The sequence below is a fragment of the Triplophysa dalaica genome, chromosome 4 (genome assembly GCF_015846415.1).
Source record: "Triplophysa dalaica isolate WHDGS20190420 chromosome 4, ASM1584641v1, whole genome shotgun sequence".
NCBI classification, from domain to species: domain Eukaryota; kingdom Metazoa; phylum Chordata; class Actinopteri; order Cypriniformes; family Nemacheilidae; genus Triplophysa; species Triplophysa dalaica.
The window spans coordinates 16,620,994-16,641,035 of record NC_079545.1 but is presented as its reverse complement, the minus strand read 5'-3'; the positions used below and the strand labels follow the sequence as shown (position 1 = coordinate 16,641,035).

At 40.9% G+C, this 20,042-nt stretch overlaps 1 protein-coding gene and 1 long non-coding RNA gene across 2 annotated transcripts in view; one reads left to right on the top strand and one right to left on the bottom strand.

Annotated features, from left to right (window-relative positions):
* The window catches only part of LOC130420029 (uncharacterized), a 76,266-nt gene that overhangs the window by 48,840 nt on the left and 7,384 nt on the right, over positions 1-20,042 (bottom strand). The gene's annotated exons all lie outside the window — the stretch shown is intronic.
* znf703 (zinc finger protein 703) lies at positions 11,401-15,206 on the top strand. Its single transcript, XM_056747096.1, has 2 exons — positions 11,401-12,249; positions 12,985-15,206. The coding sequence occupies exons 1-2, from the start codon at positions 12,004-12,006 to the stop codon at positions 14,473-14,475; spliced, it is 1,737 nt and encodes a 578-aa protein (XP_056603074.1). The 5' UTR covers positions 11,401-12,003; the 3' UTR covers positions 14,476-15,206.

Here is a 20,042-nt window from a genome sequence, read left to right as displayed (position 1 = left end):
GTGAGCAGTGTTTGTAGATAGAATCTGCCTGCAGACGGAGATCAACACATACTTCCACTCGCATACACACACACACACGTTTCGGGAAGAGGAACCGTGACAATAATGCCCCCATACGGGCCCTGTCACCAAGGGAAGTTCAGTTCCACCTAAAACAATAAAAATTAAACCTTGTATTACATTGTAAATGTGTATTCAGAACAGCTTTTAGATGCAACAGGAAGCATGGTGTACGACATTTATCAAGACCATCTGGCGAAGCTAAAGATAAATGATGGCATTACACCTCGATGGGACATCTTACATATTTTCTCCAACTCCCGAACTGAAAAATATATGGGAATTCACTGGAAAATGTAATGCAATGTATAAATAAATTTCTATTTTGGAACCAAGTGCTTATATTTCTCAATATTTTAAAGCTGCAATTCCTTATGTATTATTCAATATACTGTAATACATTAACCACGTATTCTCTTTATATATTCAATATGAAATGATTTAATATAATGACATTTAATTCATAGGAATATATTTTCTTTGTGTAAGGGAAAACTCATCCAAAGACTGCCCTCTGACTAAAATATTGCACCACATGCTACACTTCATATAACAGAACCCACATTAGCATCTGGATGTGTGCTTTAGTCTACCATAAACATGCGCAAAACTGAAATAAATCACATTCCGTTGTGATTTAAATCTGGTTAAAATATTTTTTCTAGTGAATTAAAGAAAGGTGGGGGTGTAGGTGTAGGTGAAAATATGGATAGGGGTTTCACAAAGCACTAAAGAAAGCAAAAGTTAACAAAGAGAAAAGGATTAAGGGCATCCTCGGTAGAGAAAAGAAAAGAGGGAATTGGTGGAGGAGTCGAACAGAGGGGAAGAAGAGTAGATAAGGAGGTGGATAGACTGTCTTTGCTCTACCCTGTGGGAAGAGATTTGGGTGGAGAACCTCCCTCATATTCACAACACAGGGAGCAGTGTGTGTGCGTGTGTGCTTTTCCTCTGCTGTGTATGTGTGTGTGAGAGAGTATGTGTGCATTTTAGATCTACAGAGAAATGTGATTTATATTTCGAAACTTTGATCTCCTAAAAGGCTTTGAGATTTACACAACAATAATTCTTCTTGGCGAGCGCTGAGATAAATTATGTGCCTATGGCAGAAGTCCAGAGCAGATTTTAATAGACTGTAGGGAGAAGGACTGGAAACATTACAAGACTTTCACCCTACATGTTTTTGACAGGCTCACACAGACTGCAACACACATTGAAAAGAGTCAGAGGCTAAAACAGTGTATAAATATCATTGGTAATAAAAACGAGGGCAGGGAGACTGCCGAAAAACATTATGGACATCCTGTCTTTCTCATCACTGCTTTAATGTTAGCCAGTTAAGGGCCTCGTGTTTCTCTTGTTTAATAAATGTTAATGGATACGAATGATAGGTTTAGCTATGTTTGTGGAAGAAAGACAAGGTTGTATGTTGTAAATCTGATGTTTTTTTAAGTATAAGAAGGTCAAATGGCTTTTACATGTTGACTAAAGACAGGAAGGGAATCTATTGAGGTGAACAGAATGAGATGGATCAGCATCTGGTCGAAACATTTAAGTTTCTCAGAGATTTGGCCAGTGAATGTGCTTGAATGTTATTGTGGGTCACATGAGTTCGTCCGTCTTCAAATTCTTTTTAAAGGGGTCAAATGACATGGCTTAAACAAATATTATGTTTTGTTTTAGATGTAATGTAATGTGTATACACGATTTAAGGTTAAAAAGCTCATCACTCTGAAAATCAAGGTGTGCTATGATTGGCCAGTTAACCAGTGTGTATTGATTGGTCGAATACTGCAAGAGTGTGAGGGAAATGTAACGACTCTTACCATATTCGGAACATCAAGTTCCCAAGCAATTGTACTGACAGACAGGTGATAAAATGTCATCGTGACTTCCTTATATCAATTCGAGCCTGAATCTGTTACGGAAAATGAAGATGATCAAGCCGATACATCACGACTTGAGCAGGATATAAAGGATTGGTAAGGTTTTATAAAAAAAATATTATGTTAAATAGTTAAAAACTATATCTAACTGTTTTACATTTTATATATGACATTATAAAGACTATAAACAAACAACCATATACATCATACAGTGGTGGTGTGAGTTAGAAAGAAGCTCGCATTTCAGCAGGGAATGGTAACATAATAAATAACAAGAGCGCTTTTACTCTTCTTGATCAACCAGTGTGATGCCACATCACGTCGCGATTCAACAAAGACAATAAACCCCATTATAAACACGACATTTGTTGCCTCTAGTTGGAACATTATTACTGATTATTAGGACTTATGTTGTCTTTTTTCACGTTGCGCACGTGTCTGCATTTGCAGATCACAAACACATGACAAACTCAACTCGCGTTATTCCGTAAAATAGTCTTTTACAATGAAAATATACTTACAGGCTGTGAATATAAAAGAAACAGGGAAGTTGGAATGGTTGGAATGGCCCCACTTTTTAACCAAAGCTTTCACGCATAGCTGTGAAGCAATCGTCGGTGAAACGCACTGCACAAACTCGAACATTTAGTTTTACTTTTCTGGAACAGTGTTGTAAATAAAATGTAACCGTTCGCTTTTAGTTGTCTCATCTTTTGGCATGGCAAACAAAGAGTCTTTTTTTTCGCAACAAAACACACATCAGGTTCTTCGCGACATGGCTGCAGCGGTGATGCTACAATGAGATTTACAGGTACGCCCACCTTACTCGCATCTACATTTGGGCGTTCTTTAGTCAAATGAAACCACGAACTGACGTAAATTTGTGGGGGTGAGGTTACACGAGACGTTTCATGCAGGTCTGTGTTCGCATTCGCTTTTTGTTCACACACTTTCATTTTAGCAATATTGCATGAGCAACTTATAACACACCAAATACACAGAAAACACGTATTCGCATATTATGACCCCTTTAAAATGGCTGAATTTGATGAACAACTTGTCAACTGTTAATGATAAACTGTGGGTTTGCATTAGTCTCTATTTAATTTAATTTAATATTGTGCTGAGAAATATATACAATTAAAAAAAAAGATTTATGCAGTTCTTTTTTTGCAGTTTTTCCATATAATGTAAAAAATTATTATGTTTTTTAACATAATTTGGTACTGTTTTTTTCAGATTTTTATGTATTTTTAAGAATGGCAGCAGCTATTTGCACTAAGTTTAACTAGCATTAGGTTCTGTTTACACTAAGTGAGAATAGCAGCATTTCTTAGCAATTTGCTATTTACACCGAAAATAGCGGTATTTTCTTCGGATTAAGTAGAAATAGTAATTAGATGCTATTGGTACTTAATACCATAACTTGCGGCAGATAACGTTACTATTTGCACCTCAGTATTTTTGTGCATCAAACATTATGCGTGTAAATTATGAGTGTAAATCATTATATTTAAAAGAATGAAAATTATGAAAAATGTATTGAAATATTAAATCCCTACACCTACCCCTTACCTTACCCTAAACCTAAACTTTATGAATAAAAATGAACTTTGAGTCTTAAATCAATTATATTGAAAACAAATGCCTTTATAATCTGTATTGTGATAGAAAATGGTAAAAGACCATTCAGCGAGAGGTGGATTAGAACCCCTGTCTCCAGTGTCAAAACTCAACAGTTTACACCTTAAACCACTGGAGTCACAGTTTGAAAAGGTATGTTCTTACACTTTCTCTATTCCAATCTCATATTGGTGGGTGGAGCTTGTGCAAATAGTTTCTGCCAATGAGGCGGGCAATTTGTACTCGTTGTAAATAGACACTCCGTTTTAAAATATGGTCAAAAACGTACAATTAAAGAAAAAGATTGCAAATTAACAAGAAAAATGGGGAAAAGATGTAATACGGGAAAAACTGTGATTTTATGGTTTATTTCTGGCACCCCACCTGCAGAGAAAAACTTTTTTTACTAGATTTTTTTACAGTGTGTAATCTAATCTACTTTTTCAGACCTCTTTCCACCTTTTTCACCACTGAATTCATGACATTATATAAATAAAAGTTCCAAAAGGCCCAAAAACATTTTCTCAAAAGACAGTGTTAAACATTTAACAATAATCTGTTTAGGCCACGAATATCACAAGTATCTAGTTTTGACACATACACTCCAAGTCCTAAAACAGCCAAGTGTGAAAAAAGGCAGAAAAAGCGAGAAAAGGCAGAGGGCGCTCTAAATGAAGACAGAGAGAACACATATGCAAGCCTTTTGTCTTTTCATGTGTAATTTGTGCTCCCTTTCACCTTCCACCGAGGGTCTGATTTTGTCAGGAGAGGAATGCTCTCCAGCAGCTCTCTGAGAATAGATGACTGACAGGCAGCCCTGGGTTTGGTTTCAATAACACCGAGCACAAACACTGTAAATTTACAGCTACGGATGACTCTTTGAAAAGATCACCCAAATCTCAGCAGTCATAACTCATTCTCTGTCTCTCTCTTTCTCCACCTCTCTCTCTCTCTGTGTAGCAGCTGGTTGTACTCAGCATCGGGCCTGACACGGCACTTTGAAATAGCAATCAATGCCTTTACTGCAGGGAGGACTCGTAAAAGTGTCACGGCCGGGATATACGGCACCGTATTTCATCGCTTTTCTCTATTTTTAAACGCTGAGTTATGGCGGTGGAAATGTGTACCTATTAAAGGTGATATGATGTATTCTCTGCCTTGTTCTGAGGCTCATTTATCAAGTGGAGACCAAAAAGAAAACTGCACCCACTTCTTCACCCTCATCCCTCCTCCTCCTCCTGTTCTAGCGGCCTGTCGAGGGTAATTTATACTGCGCAGGCAGTGTAACCTCCTGGCAGGCTTTGTGGAAGAAGCTTGTGCTCCTTCTCTCTTGGCAACTAATAACCTTTTATAAGGCTCAAACTTGGCCAGGCCATTGGGCACTGGAGACGAATCTAGACGGGACCAGAAGAGTAAAATGCGATCGAGACTGAGTAGAAAAACTAAATTATTTGAATCATGGAAAACAGGGGAATCGTGTCAAAACTAAGTGGCAAAAACAATCAATAAGTGCCGCAGTGATCGGAGAGGGGGTGTTTTTAGCACGACATTGTTTGATGATTTGCTTCTTGTTTGTGTGATTTAGTGTTGTGTAGCCTGAGTGGAAGGAGGGTTTTAACGGTAGCAATATTGCAAGAGTAAGCTTAAGAAGTATTTCACGGTTGTTAGCTGACCTTTAATGCAACATCTGGAATAAATGGATGCACGTTCGCAGAGAACGAATAGTTTGAGTGGGACATTACCACATGTCCAGTGTATGAAATTTAGCGGCATTTAGTGGTGAGGATACGAATTGCAACCAACGCCTCACTCCACCCCCTCCATCCCTTTCGAAGCACTACGGTGGCTGACACAGTACTAAAGCCTCATTCACAATACAAGCAACAAAGCGACATGATCCCATTCATTTCAATGGAGAGCTAGCGACTTCTGGCGACACAAGCAGTCGCAACCGATCGCGACCGGATGGGCGTGTCTAGCGACGACACAAAGTTAAGAGATCTTCAACTTCATGCAAATGAAGAGCGACTTTCAAAAGTGAGAGCCAATAGGAAGATGGTAGAGCTGACGTTATCAGTGGATGTTGTCACTCAGGCAACCACAAGTGGGAACGCCCACTGGCGACTTGCAGCCACAAAGACATTTATAATCTGAACGCAGTTTAAGACGTCTCCGCGTTTTCGCTTCTTTGCCAGAAAAGACAACGTATTTATGAAACGAGCTCTGTAGAGTAGTTTGTCAGTTTAGGAATACTGTAGAAACAACATGGCGAATACCATGCAAGGGGAACCGCGGTGTATGTAGATAGAAATAGCTCATTCTAAGGTAATAAAAACAACAGTTCATTATTTAAAGTCTTTATACACCTTTGAAGGCATAGTTTTGTCTATTTAATTGCATTTCAGTCAATAGATCTTCTAAAAAACGTAAACATTGGAGCTTTAAATGAATTTACGTATATTTAGTAGCAAACACAAACAGCCTACAGCCTAGATGACATGCAAAAAATAACGAGTGATCTTGAAGAATTTCAAGTTAGACGGAATGTTTTGAGGTATCAGTTTCCTTATCCAGCCTGTCTTCTGTGTTCTTCTGTGGTGACCTCGTCCTGACAGCCGCACACTGCGAGATTAATGAGGTGGGCGGAGCAGTATAATAAACGTTTGTTTGAAGTGACAAGGCTGATAGGTGTTGATTTACTTACACATTGATAGGCTTTTAATTGAGCGCCTCCATCTCTCGTCACATCAAAGACACTGTGACGGACAGGCTCTCTTACATACCGCGGGCTGTGATGACTGACAGCTGACACTTTGCCGAGTTTTCCTCAACGCTTTGAGATCTCACTTCTGTATTTAATTATTCTGGTTATTCTTAGGAAGTTTATCAAATGAATAATTGTTTTCACAACTCATCTGGCCTCAGAGGATGAGCTACAACTATTCAAAATTTGAACAAAAAGGCTTTATGTAAGAATGTAACCGATTCAACCACAAATCCGGCATTATAAGGATCCTGTATTTGTCAATATATGATGTCATCTTTTTTGCTGAACTGATAGGGACTCCAGGGAGGCGATGAAGGAAAACATCTGTGTTTTTACTGCAAAGTTAACAATCTGCCAGGAACTCGGCTGTTGAACGGTTATTGTTAAGGCAGCAAGTTTATCTCTTTTCATTATGTATGACAGAATGACATAACCTGCTCAGTGATCCCCTGGCAAGCGTTTGAACCATGTCATTCAAGTTGAAGTTGATTGACAAACTAATACAAGCTCGGTCACCTTTTCTTTGACGTCAGTTTCGTGTGAGGAAGTTAAGTATTATTTCGGTTTGCGCAAGTGCGTGTGACTCGGATATTAAATGCGGAGAAAATGGGATAAATGTGCAACTCTGAAAAAGACGAATCAGACTAGCCTGAGGAATGGAGAGGAATTTTTATTTAGCCCATCTATTACTGAAATGGAACGTGTCGTGGGCCTTGAATGGAGGGACTGTTGCTCCATGCAGCCACAGATAAAAAACACTTTTTGATGTCTGCTTAGATTTCACAAGACACACTACAGCAATCTGATTTGCGGTCCTGCAGTGTGTAGCCGGGCGATTCTCTCAGCCCTTCGCAGAGATAACTTCTCCATGCGAAGGACAATGTGAGCTTTTGTTTCCTCTAGAAGGGTGCATTAAAGTTCAGTGTGTGTCTGTGTGTGCGCGAGTGTTTTTGTGCACATGACATGTTTGAAAGCTAAATAAAGATCTGTCATTAACTGTAGGGCATGTACACAATCACTCAGAGATAATCAGGGAGACAGGAAGACGAGTAGGTCTGCTGGCTTCTTGATCAAAATGTTGACAAGGGAGACGGGCCATTAACCTCGAGAGAGCAGTCAGAGTCATAGATATCATAAAAGACGTTGAAATGAGCCTTTACAGTGATTTAATAGCCTTGGGTTTAGTTCATCCGTCCTATATTATATTCCATTCTGTCACATGCACATGTGGTTCATACTAATATTTATCCTGTCATCACACCATCACTCAAATTTTTGGATCACAGAGTCTCAAGATGTTCAAATCTGATTATAGCAAAACACAGAGATGAGTCATTAAATCAACCTGAGAAGCTCAGATTCTCAGAGGATTTTGAGAAGAGCGTTCTCTGACATTTCTCACTGTGTTGCGTGTACTATTGAAGTAAATAAATCTTAACTCTAAGTTTGTTCAGGCTTTTTATAATTTTTGCAACAGAGTTGACATTTAAATTGTAAATGCATCCTCTGGTCTGACAACAAAAATTTAAGTTTGTGAAGCAACATTTGCAAGTGTCCTATTGACTTGCATAATGATTATATAGGGTGTACTATTTGTAATTTTTTCGTTTTTATTCATCTTATGCTTTAGTATTTTTGCTTAATCTTTGGCCTATTAGCATTAGCTGTTGGCCACTTTGTTTACATTTCTATGATAAGAAAATATGGTACGGCTTTAGCAAAACTAGTTTAAAATCACTTCTCCGCAATATTCTTCCAACTTTTTTTAAAGTGGAACACCTTCTGTGCTTTTAAATGATTCGATCCTCAATCTCACAATCACTCAGAAGGACTGTAAGGTTTGTGAAACCACAGAGATCGCTACGTTTTACAGTTCTCCAGGGTTGGTCTCACATGTCAGCTACACTCCATAAAGCTGTCCTGTCCCTCTTTTTCACAAGATTATTATTCCTGGAGAACAGACCAGGCATGAGCGGCAGACTCCCTGCCTCTTGGCTCCCTTTTCATACCACTCACCTCATAAATCAGTCACAGGTAATTAAATGCAAGTGATTTGCATTTTTTTTGTTTATTTTGCTTTGCCGTCTCTCAGTCTGTACCAAAGAGTGACAAACTATTCCGGATAACTATAAGATGTCAGTAGAGTAAAAAGGTTTAAAAATATAAAGGGTAAATTAAGAATTGTAAGTCATGAAATACCATGAAACTAGAACTAGAACTAGGCCAGGGACAACGGCCAAACATGCAGAGTATAAAAAAATATTTCACAATTTTCTTCAAGAATCAACTACTTCAAAGAATCGTGTAATACGTGTATAAGTTGTATAAGCAAGCAGCCTCCTTAGCTTTTTCTAACTTTCATATTCAATTCTGTTTCACATTATCTACGACAACTATGAATTGACCTCTAAAAGAAAGCATTCAGAGATATGAAGGGGCTGCAGTCATGCAGGATGTTTAGCCTTTACATTTAGCCCTTTGTCTAGTCAAAGGTATGGTAAACGCTGTGCTTTGATACAGTCATGCATAGGCAAACGCCTTCAGGCTTAACAGGGATTGGTCAGACTGGCCTCTTAAAGGGGAGACCTGCCTTTTAAAATCCACAACAGGAAATGACCATCCGTCATTTATACGTCAAAACAGCTGTTAGCAGCCCACTTCAAGGCCAGACTTGAAAGGAGCCGTTCCCCGTTGTTCCAGCCCGCCCTCCTTTCTTTCTCTCACTCTCTTTCTCTTTTTTATTTTCCCTTCCTCCTCCTCAAGGGTGCCTTTAAACTCCCTCCATTCCACCCACACCTTTGCCCCCTGCCAAACTCACTTATCCTGAAAATGTTTTTGTAAGGCAATCCATCTTAATTCCAAACCTTGCCTTGGAATTGTAAGATTTGAGGTTCTGGAATTGCGTTTAAGGTTTTTGCGTTTTTGAGTCCTACAAAATGGAACAAAGGTTACGCCCCAGGATTTTAAGTTTCTGTCTAGTAATATCCTTTCTACATACGGAAACATTTCAGACATCTCAACCAAACTTTATAGTGTGTCAACAGATATGTTAAAGTAGAAGTGAAGAAAAATAGCAGAGTGCCTGCCCACATTAATAAGCTTGTTGACAGGTTCGACCACACCTGTCATAACCTGGAGTATCTGTTTGCGTGAAGCAAAGACAACTGACACGATCAAAGGAAGCGATCACATAAGTTCACTTATCCCTGAGAACATCTGAATTTGCATGTTCCAGTAGTTTATTATAAATCCTTGCAGGCATTACAGACTCCTGTTTAGGTGATAAGTGATGGATGACACTAATAATGACAAAGCAAACAGTAGGACTGTTGACTGAAGGAGAGGTGACTTCATACAACTGGCGCTGTTATCTCTTTCCGCACATATGTGTGAGCACACACGCATGACTTTAGACCCTGCAGGTAAAGCGGCCTTTGAGTAACAACAACAGATGAGCCTGTACACAGGCACGACAGATGCAGTATTTCAATCATTTTTGAAAAAACTCAAATGAACTCTATCACTAATTCCTATGTTGTGACAGTTTAATTCCTTTGTCAATTTAGATTAGCAAGATAGAAATTACTGTAACGTGTGATAGAGTGCAGTTTAATACTTTGCCACTTTAGTCTATACTGATCATCTTGTGCGTGTCTGAAGGTACTTGTGAATGTGTGGGAAGGTCTTTGTGTGTGTGCTGTACTTTGGATTTTAAATGACAGGTTGCTGACAAGCTTAAAACTCTTTCTGTCTCTGAAATGGAGTGTCCCGGGGCCTTCATTCCTCCCTACACACCATTATTAAATGAATATTCACCTCTGCCACCCAGATACGTAAGACAAAGCCCTCCAAACACGTTTGCCTGTGGCTCCTCCTCTCCCTGGGTCAACAGTTCATGCATTCTGTCTTTTTGTCATTTTTATTACACCAAGGCAGGCAACATCACCTTCCAAGACGCTTCCCAGGTGCTCTTTGTTTTTACCCCCAGAACAGCTCCAGATATCAGGCCTTTTCATCTCTCTGACTCACCTGACAGGTATTACCATTCAGAGAACCATAAATATTCTCTGCCATCCATAAATTCAGAGCCGCTGTATTTACACTGTGCACAACAATGGCGGCTCTAGTCTGTCAATATGAAGTATGGTGTATTCTAGCTACAATGCATTTTCAATATGTCTATGCTACACTGATGTATAACAATTAGGATAAACAAAGCTGTGAGATTTTAACAGAATAGAAAAGAATAGAATATTAGTATGATCATGATGGTGTTTGTTAACAATTTGCAATGATTTGAATGTCTTAAGGAAGAGCAAATTGAATTAATATTTTTAGGAAAACGTGATGCTTCATTGTGCACGATGCATATGTTATTTACTGCAGACATATGATTAACCAAACAAAGGCTAAACTCGACATAATAATACAAAACAGCATAATACAAGCTTGTCTTATGTCTGTGGTTTAATAATGTTGGGTCTTAACACTTACGAACAAAAAAGCCATTAAATATACCGGACTTGAAAGTTACTCAGACACAATTTAGCACAGTCTTCCTGTAATACCCTCTGTCAGGCTTCATTTTTCAATGATTAAGCCAATTCATTGCATAATTAAGTTAGCTAAATTACTTCAATGGCAAAGTAACATGGGATAATGTAATAAAGTTATTAACATTCCAGGACTGGAGGCACACACAGGCATGGGCTGTTATTATGTATGAATGTATTACTCAGTATCATTTGACTCGTTTGACCTAAAAAGAAATTGCTACACATCCTCAGCTTTTCCAGTTTATGACGCCTAGCTGTTCGAGTTAATTATTGACTTAAAAGTAAAACATAAAAAAAATGTGTATAAATAAAAACTAAATTAAATGAACTATGTTTTTGTAAAATGTGACACATCCTTATTCAGAGAAAAAATTATTCAGTATAATGTCATTTTGAATCACATATATAATTGTGCGCTATGTTAGAAGGAGACTACCTATTATTAATAACCAGTATCAACGTGTGAATCAGTGTCAACCCTATAAAGGATATGTAATGTCTTAGCACGTTTTACACAACGATCAAGGACTTGGCCAGCGGGTCCGAGGCAAGTTTAAAAGAAAGAGGAGGACAGTCTCCGCCCCTGTTGTGCCTACCCACTTATTACTAATGCAGATCCCGCCGATTGGACGGCGCCTGAGCGCTTTGAAGTTGTCCTCAGATCTCCAGTACGCGGAGAGTCAGTGTAAATGCGCACGGACACTGTGGTGAACACATCGGAGCGCACACGGACCGACGGAATGCCATTATTTGTCACGATATTTATCAGCAACTCTCTTGTGTAGTTTTGACACTCTGTTGTAAGACAAGCTAATAAGATCACTTCTTTTTGAGTTTGTCGTCGTTTGCGCGTACAGGACTCGCGATCGTTTGGGTTTGAAGGAACATTGATCTGGTGACTGAACGATGTCGAGACGGAGTGTAAGTTCTTAATAGAGACTGTAACAGCTCTCTGTGTTTGGACTACAACCGGGATCGTTGTTTCGAGGGAATATTCGACTGTCAGCGGAAGAGGATATAATGTCGTTTGCTTCTTCATTGAATACATTGGATATCTCTAAATGAGAACTGAATGACGCCCGCCCCGACAGGTCTCTGATCCGCCCCGATCCAGATGAGCGAACTGCCTTGTGGATTTGCAGTCACTTCACGGAACCAGAGTCTTCGCATTCTCGACAATAGTTCGCCCACCTGTTTAAAAGCCCAGTCCTACTCGATCATCTCGCTGCCCTACGGCGATCCCGCGCGTCAGGAAAAGAGGCTGCCTATACGGATCCTCAAAATGTTGACCGCTCACACGAGTCACATACTTCACCCAGAGTATCTCCAGCCGCTCAGCTCCGCACCAGTCAGCATCGAGGTAGGAAACTCGTTTTTAAATAAAAGTCTCACACATGTTTTCTAAAGATGTTAAAATAACACTCAGAAAAACATTGTGTGACTGTCAGATGTGTGCGCCTTCGTTTTTCTTTTGACCGAAATTTTATATTTTATAGACGTGTATCAGTGTGCATTTGTAATATTGCTATTTTGTAACAAACACTGCGCTAAATCTGCGCTCTTTGCTGTGTTAATTGAGATTTACTGAAGTGGTTTTTTGCGTGCGCCCCACCGAGAATTAAAAAGGATAGTCCAAATCTGGACAGCAGGAGCGCAGAGGCCGTGCTCCAGTAGCTGGCCAACATTTTAAGGTTTCACATTTCCTGATCCGTATTGACGTGCGTTTTCATTGTCTTAAAACTCGTTCTCAAATCGTTACTAAAATAAATAATAACAATATGATCGTAATAATAGAAACAATGTAAAAGAGCTTTATGACGCGCGTCGTTGGTTGTAACAATACGACATTTTTAAACTTCTCCTCATAAAAAAATAATGTAAATATCTTATTAAAGGTCACAAATGACACATTCTCATGCTTTATCCTAAATGTTAATCTCTCCATACTGTCTTTAAATGCATTTTTATGAAGTTTGCTTTCAGTATTAAATACAAAAAAAATCGAATTAATCTATAAAACATAGTATTATATATTTTCTAAACTGTTAAGAATTTGTAGAATTAATGTTATATTTCCATTTTTTTATCCCCACAGCTGGATGCTAAAAAGAGTCCCCTGGCTTTGCTGGCTCAGACCTGCTCGCAGATCGGTAAACCAGATCCTCCTCCCTCCTCTAAACTGGCATCCCTCTCCTCCAGCAGCCATGGAGACAAGGACAGCCGTTCCACCAGCTCCAGTCTGAAGCCTGGGGAGCATCAGAACCATGATGACAAGTCCGGCTTTAAGCCTTATTCTAAAACTGGATCAGAATGCCGGAAGGACGGTTCTGGGATGAACAGCTCTGCTGATAAAGCAGGGTTCAGAGTGCCAAATAGCGGTTCTTCAGCTGTGACGTGTCCCTCTTTACCTCCGCATGCCCCCTCTCCACGGGCCAACTCTCCTTCTCAACAGACAGTAGGACAGTCGCACACACATCGTCAGACTCAGTCTCCCCTCGCGCAGAAAACGTCACATCTACACAACGCCCACGTGGACTCCAAAACTGCGGGTTCAGACCCGGGGAATGACAGCAACACGGGCGATCGTAATGGGAAAAAAGATTCAGACCATAATAAATCAGGCCTGGACATTGCACAAATAGCTAATTCCAGTCACGCACGTGCTAGTGTGAACTCCAGCAGTGCCAGTTCCTCCGGTAGTCCTCAACCTGACAATAAAGCTGACACCCAACCCCCTCAACCCGGCTTGGGCACAGGCCATATTGCGCCTGTGTCTCCCTTCAAACCTGGCCACTCTGTTTTTCCTCTTCCATCCTCCACCATGGGCTATCACGGCTCCATTGTAGGAGCCTACGCAGGCTATCCTTCCCAGTTTGTGCCTGGGATGGATCACTCTAAATCTAGTTTAGTTGGTGCTGGGATGGGTGTTCCAGGAAAGCACCCAAGCTCCAGTCCTCTCACAGGGGCTTCGCCTCCGTCGTTCATGCAGGGTTTGTGCAGGGACCCATACTGCCTCACCTACCCCAATGCACCCCATCTGAACAACTGCTCTTCTTGTGTTCATGACCCCTCATCTGCCCTCAAGTCTGGCTTCCCTCTAATGTACCCTGCCCATCACCTTCACTCCCTACACCCCAGTTCCCTGTCCTCTAGCGCCACAACATCTCTCTCCCATCCTCTCTATACTTACGGTTTCATGCTGCCAACTGAAAGTCACCCTCACGCGTGTAACTGGGTCTCAGTGGGTGGCCCTTGTGACAAACGTTTCGCCACCTCAGAGGAACTTTTGGCCCATCTGCGTACGCACACAGCTCTGTCAGGTATGGACGGGAAGCTGCTCTCCGGCTATCCTTCATCTGCTAATTCCTGCCACCTCCACCTGCCTCCTCCTAACAGTCCTAGTTCCCTCTCCCTGCGTGGTTCGCCCGGGCTGGGTTTGGCAAGGTATCACCCCTATGGAAAGGCCCATTTGCAAGGAGCTCCATCCCTGCCTATGCACTCTCTCCAGGCCGCAGGGCCCTACTATTCTCCTTATGCTTTGTATGGTCAGAGACTGGGCTCAGCTTCTGCTCTTGGTTACCAGTGATCAAAAGACTGTGGACAATGTAAAGATGATTTGCAAGGGGAGCTGGAAAGCACACGAACATGCAAGATTCCCCTGAAAAACCAAGCAAAAACAAAGGATGGCTCATTCCTATGAGGAATAAAATCTCATCTGCTTTGGATGACGTTTTAATAAATTGTGACTCTATAATTCCATTAGGATATTTGGGGACCTTTAAAATCTTTATGAGGAGAAATTCAGATTCATGAGAAAGCAGAATTTTTTTTCAGTTTATCAAAAGTGTGTATTTATTTTTCACTTGAGCGCTTGACTTTTTGTTTTCGAGAGGTATTTACCGCCAAAATGCATTAAAAGATCATTTTCAGAGAGGAGAAGTATTCCCATACATCCCCTCATACATTTTGTAATATTATGATGTTTGCAAAGATGGACTATGACATATTGTCAGACATAACATCTTTCACTTCACTTTCTTTTGTGCGAAAGATCTGTGCTCTGTTGGAGAATGGACGAGCATGACTAGGTCAACAACTTCTTTGTTCCTTTTCGATTTGGCGTTTATTTTGTACTTGTACAGTTCAAAGAATAAAACTAAAAGATGTGATATATTTTCTATTGTAGCTGACTCTGCAAGATGGGGACGGATGTGGAGGGGGGCAGATAATTCAAATAAGAGTAATATGTTGTGATGGCAGCGCTATCCATTTAACAAAGTCTTATTTTGTGTAATAAATGATACTTGATTACATTTATAGATGACTTTTGTCCTCACTTGTCTCTCAGAGTAATGCTTTACCATAAATCATGGTAATAATATACCACTTTAATACAGTTATGAAGTTTCAGCTGTTGCCTAATGTTCACCAATGCATTTCTTAATATTTCCCTCTAAACACTTTGAAAGGAATGCACATATATACCCTTTAGATATATAGATTAAAACATTCATATGATCGTCACATCCATAATCAATAGACCTTTTTGTGCTTCCTATATATTTTTATGAATTAAACTTTGACTTCTGCTTTCTGCACTCATGACAGTTTTGTTTCCTATTAGTCCAACCTATTAGCACACAAAATAAAGCCCCCTCTCTGTTTACTGTTGTGCTCCTTATGTGAAAGTGCAGTGTTAGTCACCGCTGCTTGTTTGTGCCTCTGCAGCATTGTGTAAAGAGCTGTCTCAGCACAAGGGAGTATTGGGTCTTAAATACAGCTCAATGATAGCCCGGTAATAACCCATGGGAGCCATGCGCTCACTCCCAACACACTCTGATGGATTGCCGTGCTACACAAAGGGCAAAAGATGACAATGGGAGGCTGTTAATAGAGAAATATTTATCAAATGCCTGACATGACCCCCAGGAGTGCAGTCCCTATTGTTTGACCCGAGCGTGCTGTGCGCTACGGTTCAGAAAGTCATGCTCAATGTTGCGTTACAAAGAGGGTCAAGTTTCAAGATTGCTGATGCGATTATGCGGCTGTTTGTTTTATTGTCCGAAAGAACATTTCAAGTAACAGAAGTGGTCAGTTTGGCGAGTACAAATGGTCTTGAGAAGCATTTTCTTGCATAAGGATGAGTGGAGGTGCTTTCAAGCAGTGAGGCGAGCAGGACATGCACACACACACAAACACACACGTACATACAGATTCTCAGTTCATTAGCACTTCAGACAGGAGAGGACGCAGCACAGGTGTCACTTGACAGGGCCATTAAATGAATAGATCACTCTACCGCCTCTGTTAACTCGAGCTCTCCAGCAAGGACAGAGCATACGGTTCCTCTTAAGGGAAACCGGGAGGTCAGGACTAGAAGAGGAGTGGAAATTGGGTGTGGGCGAAAATACCCAAACCCAAATTTTAGAAACAGGCCCGTTGAATGTAAAAATGCTATTCAACTATCTGCAAACTACGAAAGTAGACCAGTAGACAGAATCTTAATTTACTTTTTATACAGTAGTATTAGATTTAGTTGACATTAAGAGGGGTTCACATTTAAAAGTAATGTACAGTGTCAAGAGCCTATTTTAGAATAAACATTCTTGAATAACTTCCTGAAAGGGACTCACAGAGGAAGTTATTAATACAGGTAAAGATTTGTGAAGGGCACAAGAGAATTCAAGAGCTCATAACTTGGTTGATGTTGCCCCTAATGGAACAACAATGACACTGCAATGACGAAAGATTTGGTCAAAAATATGTTTACGTGAGCTCACCCATTTTGTATGAATAAAAAATGAAACAGCACGCCTCAAGTCTTGCTCAAAGCGTTTAAAATACAAACCATCTGGTGACGAATGCTTAAAGCAAGAAATATTTGTTAAAGCCAGAAGGTTAAACGGAGGGGAGGACTTTTTAGCGTTTCATCCGACGGAGAGGAATTAATCCTGCCATCACCCCGTTCACACTCGTTCATCACATTCCTGCTCTATCCTTCTTTCCATCTTTCTCCACATCAATCTCTCGCTGCCATTTATCTTTCTCTCCCTCCTCTCGCGGGCTCCAGCTGAGTCAATATGCAGTCACTCTGTTTCTGTCGCCTGCTTGTGGAGGGAGGGAAGCTGGGTGGATGTGAGGGTGGGGGTGTGGAGTTAATTTAGTCTCTGACCAGTGTCTTCTCAGCAGGGCTACACCTGTTTGATTGATCTCTTTCTCCCTTTCTCAGCTGTCCCACTGGTTTTAGAATGGAGGTAGGGGGGGTGAGATGCCCCCTCCCCCATGTGTCCAGTCAACTACAGAAGGGAAAAAGTGTTTGTGTGTGTGAGAGAGAGAGAAAGAGAGAGCTGCAGCCTATCACAGCAGTGTCCCGGGCAGCCAGCCCGGCAGCCCTAGTGATTAATGACGACAGGGTGTGGAGCTGCTCCTCAATTAGCCGCCAAGTCCACAGCAACTCATGAGGCTGACAGCCCCAGCCTGAAAAAGAAAGAGAGATAGAGAGAGAGAGAGAGAGAGAGAGAGACTTGTGCTGTCTTGCTCTGTTTAGATCTTGTCTCACTTCACCTACACTCTCTTTCCCCTCTGCTTTCTCTCTTCTCACTTTTTGTTGTCTCTTTGATTATGTTACTACATCTCTCTCTCACTTCTCCAACTCCCGTATACATTACACACAGTTAATTACCACAAGACGTACTCTGATGATTGTTTGTCACTGTGATACAGAACAGACCTCTCTATTTCTCTCTCACACACACAGTTCTCCTCTTCAGCTCATAAAAAAATCTAAAAGCTGCTTCATGACTAAAACTCCATTGAGGACTTTCCACAGGCAGTTTTGTTAAGTCTTAATCACGCGAACCACATCACAAAACAGCGCTGCATGAGCCAGCAAAAACAACACAGTCGTGCAGCGCGCACCTCCGCGCAACCATCCCATTTGTCTAGCAAACCTAGGCGTATGTGCGACGACAGCCCCACAACGCAAGCAAACGAGTGGCGCAATTATGGCTAACCGCTAATAACGCGCATTCCACTGCTACAGCTGGATGCCATTTGGAAACGTGCTGGGGGGGCACGGTATACCGATGTCACGAATGTGGTGCTCGTGAAAAATCGTGCCTTGGCACCGGAACGGCGGGGTTAAGATTGATCGTGAGTCATGCCCGGAGTGACAAGACCTTTTCCTGTTCTGTTGCGGAAAATCTATCCGAGTTACATCCCCTGACAATCTCCAATACCTTATGTTTCCTTTATAGTATGTCAGAGGGCAAGCGCAATTGCACACATAGCCAAAATACGTGACCAGGGTGCATTACAGCTTCGATCTTTCCTGAATTATCATATCATTTCAAAGGACCCCTTAATATGTTCTGCAGAATAGAGTAGTGACATCTGCTTTGGATGTTGTCAGTTTCTATTATGTATTTATTGAGTTTTATTGGATTTCATACTATTCATACACCATTCACATTCATCAGCAAATCAACTACATACATTAAAGGAGACATATTCTCAGCCTCTTTACTAGATGTGAAATAAGTCTCTGGTGTCAGCGTACAATAATGTGACTTTTTAAAATGTGTGAGGACATGTGGAGAGGTTTGTAATTGTTTATTTTACCTACTGCCCTACAGTCACAGGGCAGTACAATGTTTGTCCTAATGTTTAAATACTGCTACCACATGCGGTCCAGGTTTAGGTTGACGGCATGACATCATTTATAAACTTCTAATGGGAAATGTTAGGTGTAACCATGACACAACGATGTGTTAAAATTAAAGGTCAACCGATCCATTAAACTCCATGTATTGGGCTGCTGTCTGACAGACTCTGGGCGAGCTGGTACGGAAAGAACTGCCACTGTTAAATACAGCTAAGAGAGACTCTTTTCTCACCTTTCCTTTTAAAAACATTTGCCACTGCATAGCAGTATTATTAAAGTTTAAGTATGTGTCCATGCACACACATCGCCGAAGGGCATATGAAGGTATAGAAATCTGTCAGGTCTTGTTTAATGAATAAACAGAGATAAAAGTACTGTTGTCAACACCCTGCCATTTTTCTTCATAATGTGACAGGGCCGTACATACCACACAGCTCTGAAACCTCTAGTCACCGTATTTTCCTTCCGTTCCTTCCTCCTCTGTCTGTTGGTATATTTTATGGACCTTCGATGTGTGTGAATGTGCACCCACAGCCCAGCCAAGTTCATGTTATGAGAAGCGACAGGGGTTTTAAAGTAAGAGCAAAAGTTTTCCAGTGTAATGTGATTATTATTACTGACTCAACGCCCCCTTCCTCCATTTCAGCAGCGGTGATGGTAACCACTCGGTCTCCTTGCCCTCTCTGTCTTGGCGGGAAGCTAACCCAGCTGTTCTCAATGCCATTTTGGGGAGAGGAAAAACCGAAGGCAGGAGAGCGAGGAAAAGCGAGAGAGAAACTGGCAGGGAGGGGAACGGACCTGATTATCCAAATACAGTCATTAAAGGGGAAATGTGTTTTTCAAACTGTCAAGATGATTAATGAGGGGGAGCAAATCCTCACAAATGCTCTTGTTTAGTCTAACTGGCAGACATGATCCTGGCCACTGATTAATGGCAGTGCTAGTGCGTGAGGCCACGGCGAGGTGAGATGAGTGGGTGGGTGGGTAGGAGGGGGAAGGTGTTATGTAGTGGAAGGACGTGTGGTGCGGTAGAGTTCTACAACATCGCAGGAAATAGGGAGAAGTGAGAGAAACTATAAACGACACAAACGCAGATTTATCTTTTGGGGATTACTTGAGATTTAATGAGTATAAACAACAAGGTTGCATGGCTTCACCGCACAAATATGCTCATTAAATTTTGGGGAAAAACTCAACTTTGGTTGAACAAATACCGTGGACGTGATTTATGGCATAAGTAACCGTCGTAATAATTATAGCCGACTGCGTCGAACATACAACAGACTCGCTGTGACGAAACAGTCATTAGTGTGAGAAGAAAAGCAGATGCTGTTTAAGTAATCTTAGAATTGTTTGCTGTGGTGAAATCATAGCGAATACTTTAAAGGGTTAACTGTCCAAAAAATAATGTACTGATTTAGCCTCCTGTCATTCCACATCCTGTGTGACCTTTTTTACTGAACACGAGCAAAAAGTGATAGTTCAACCAA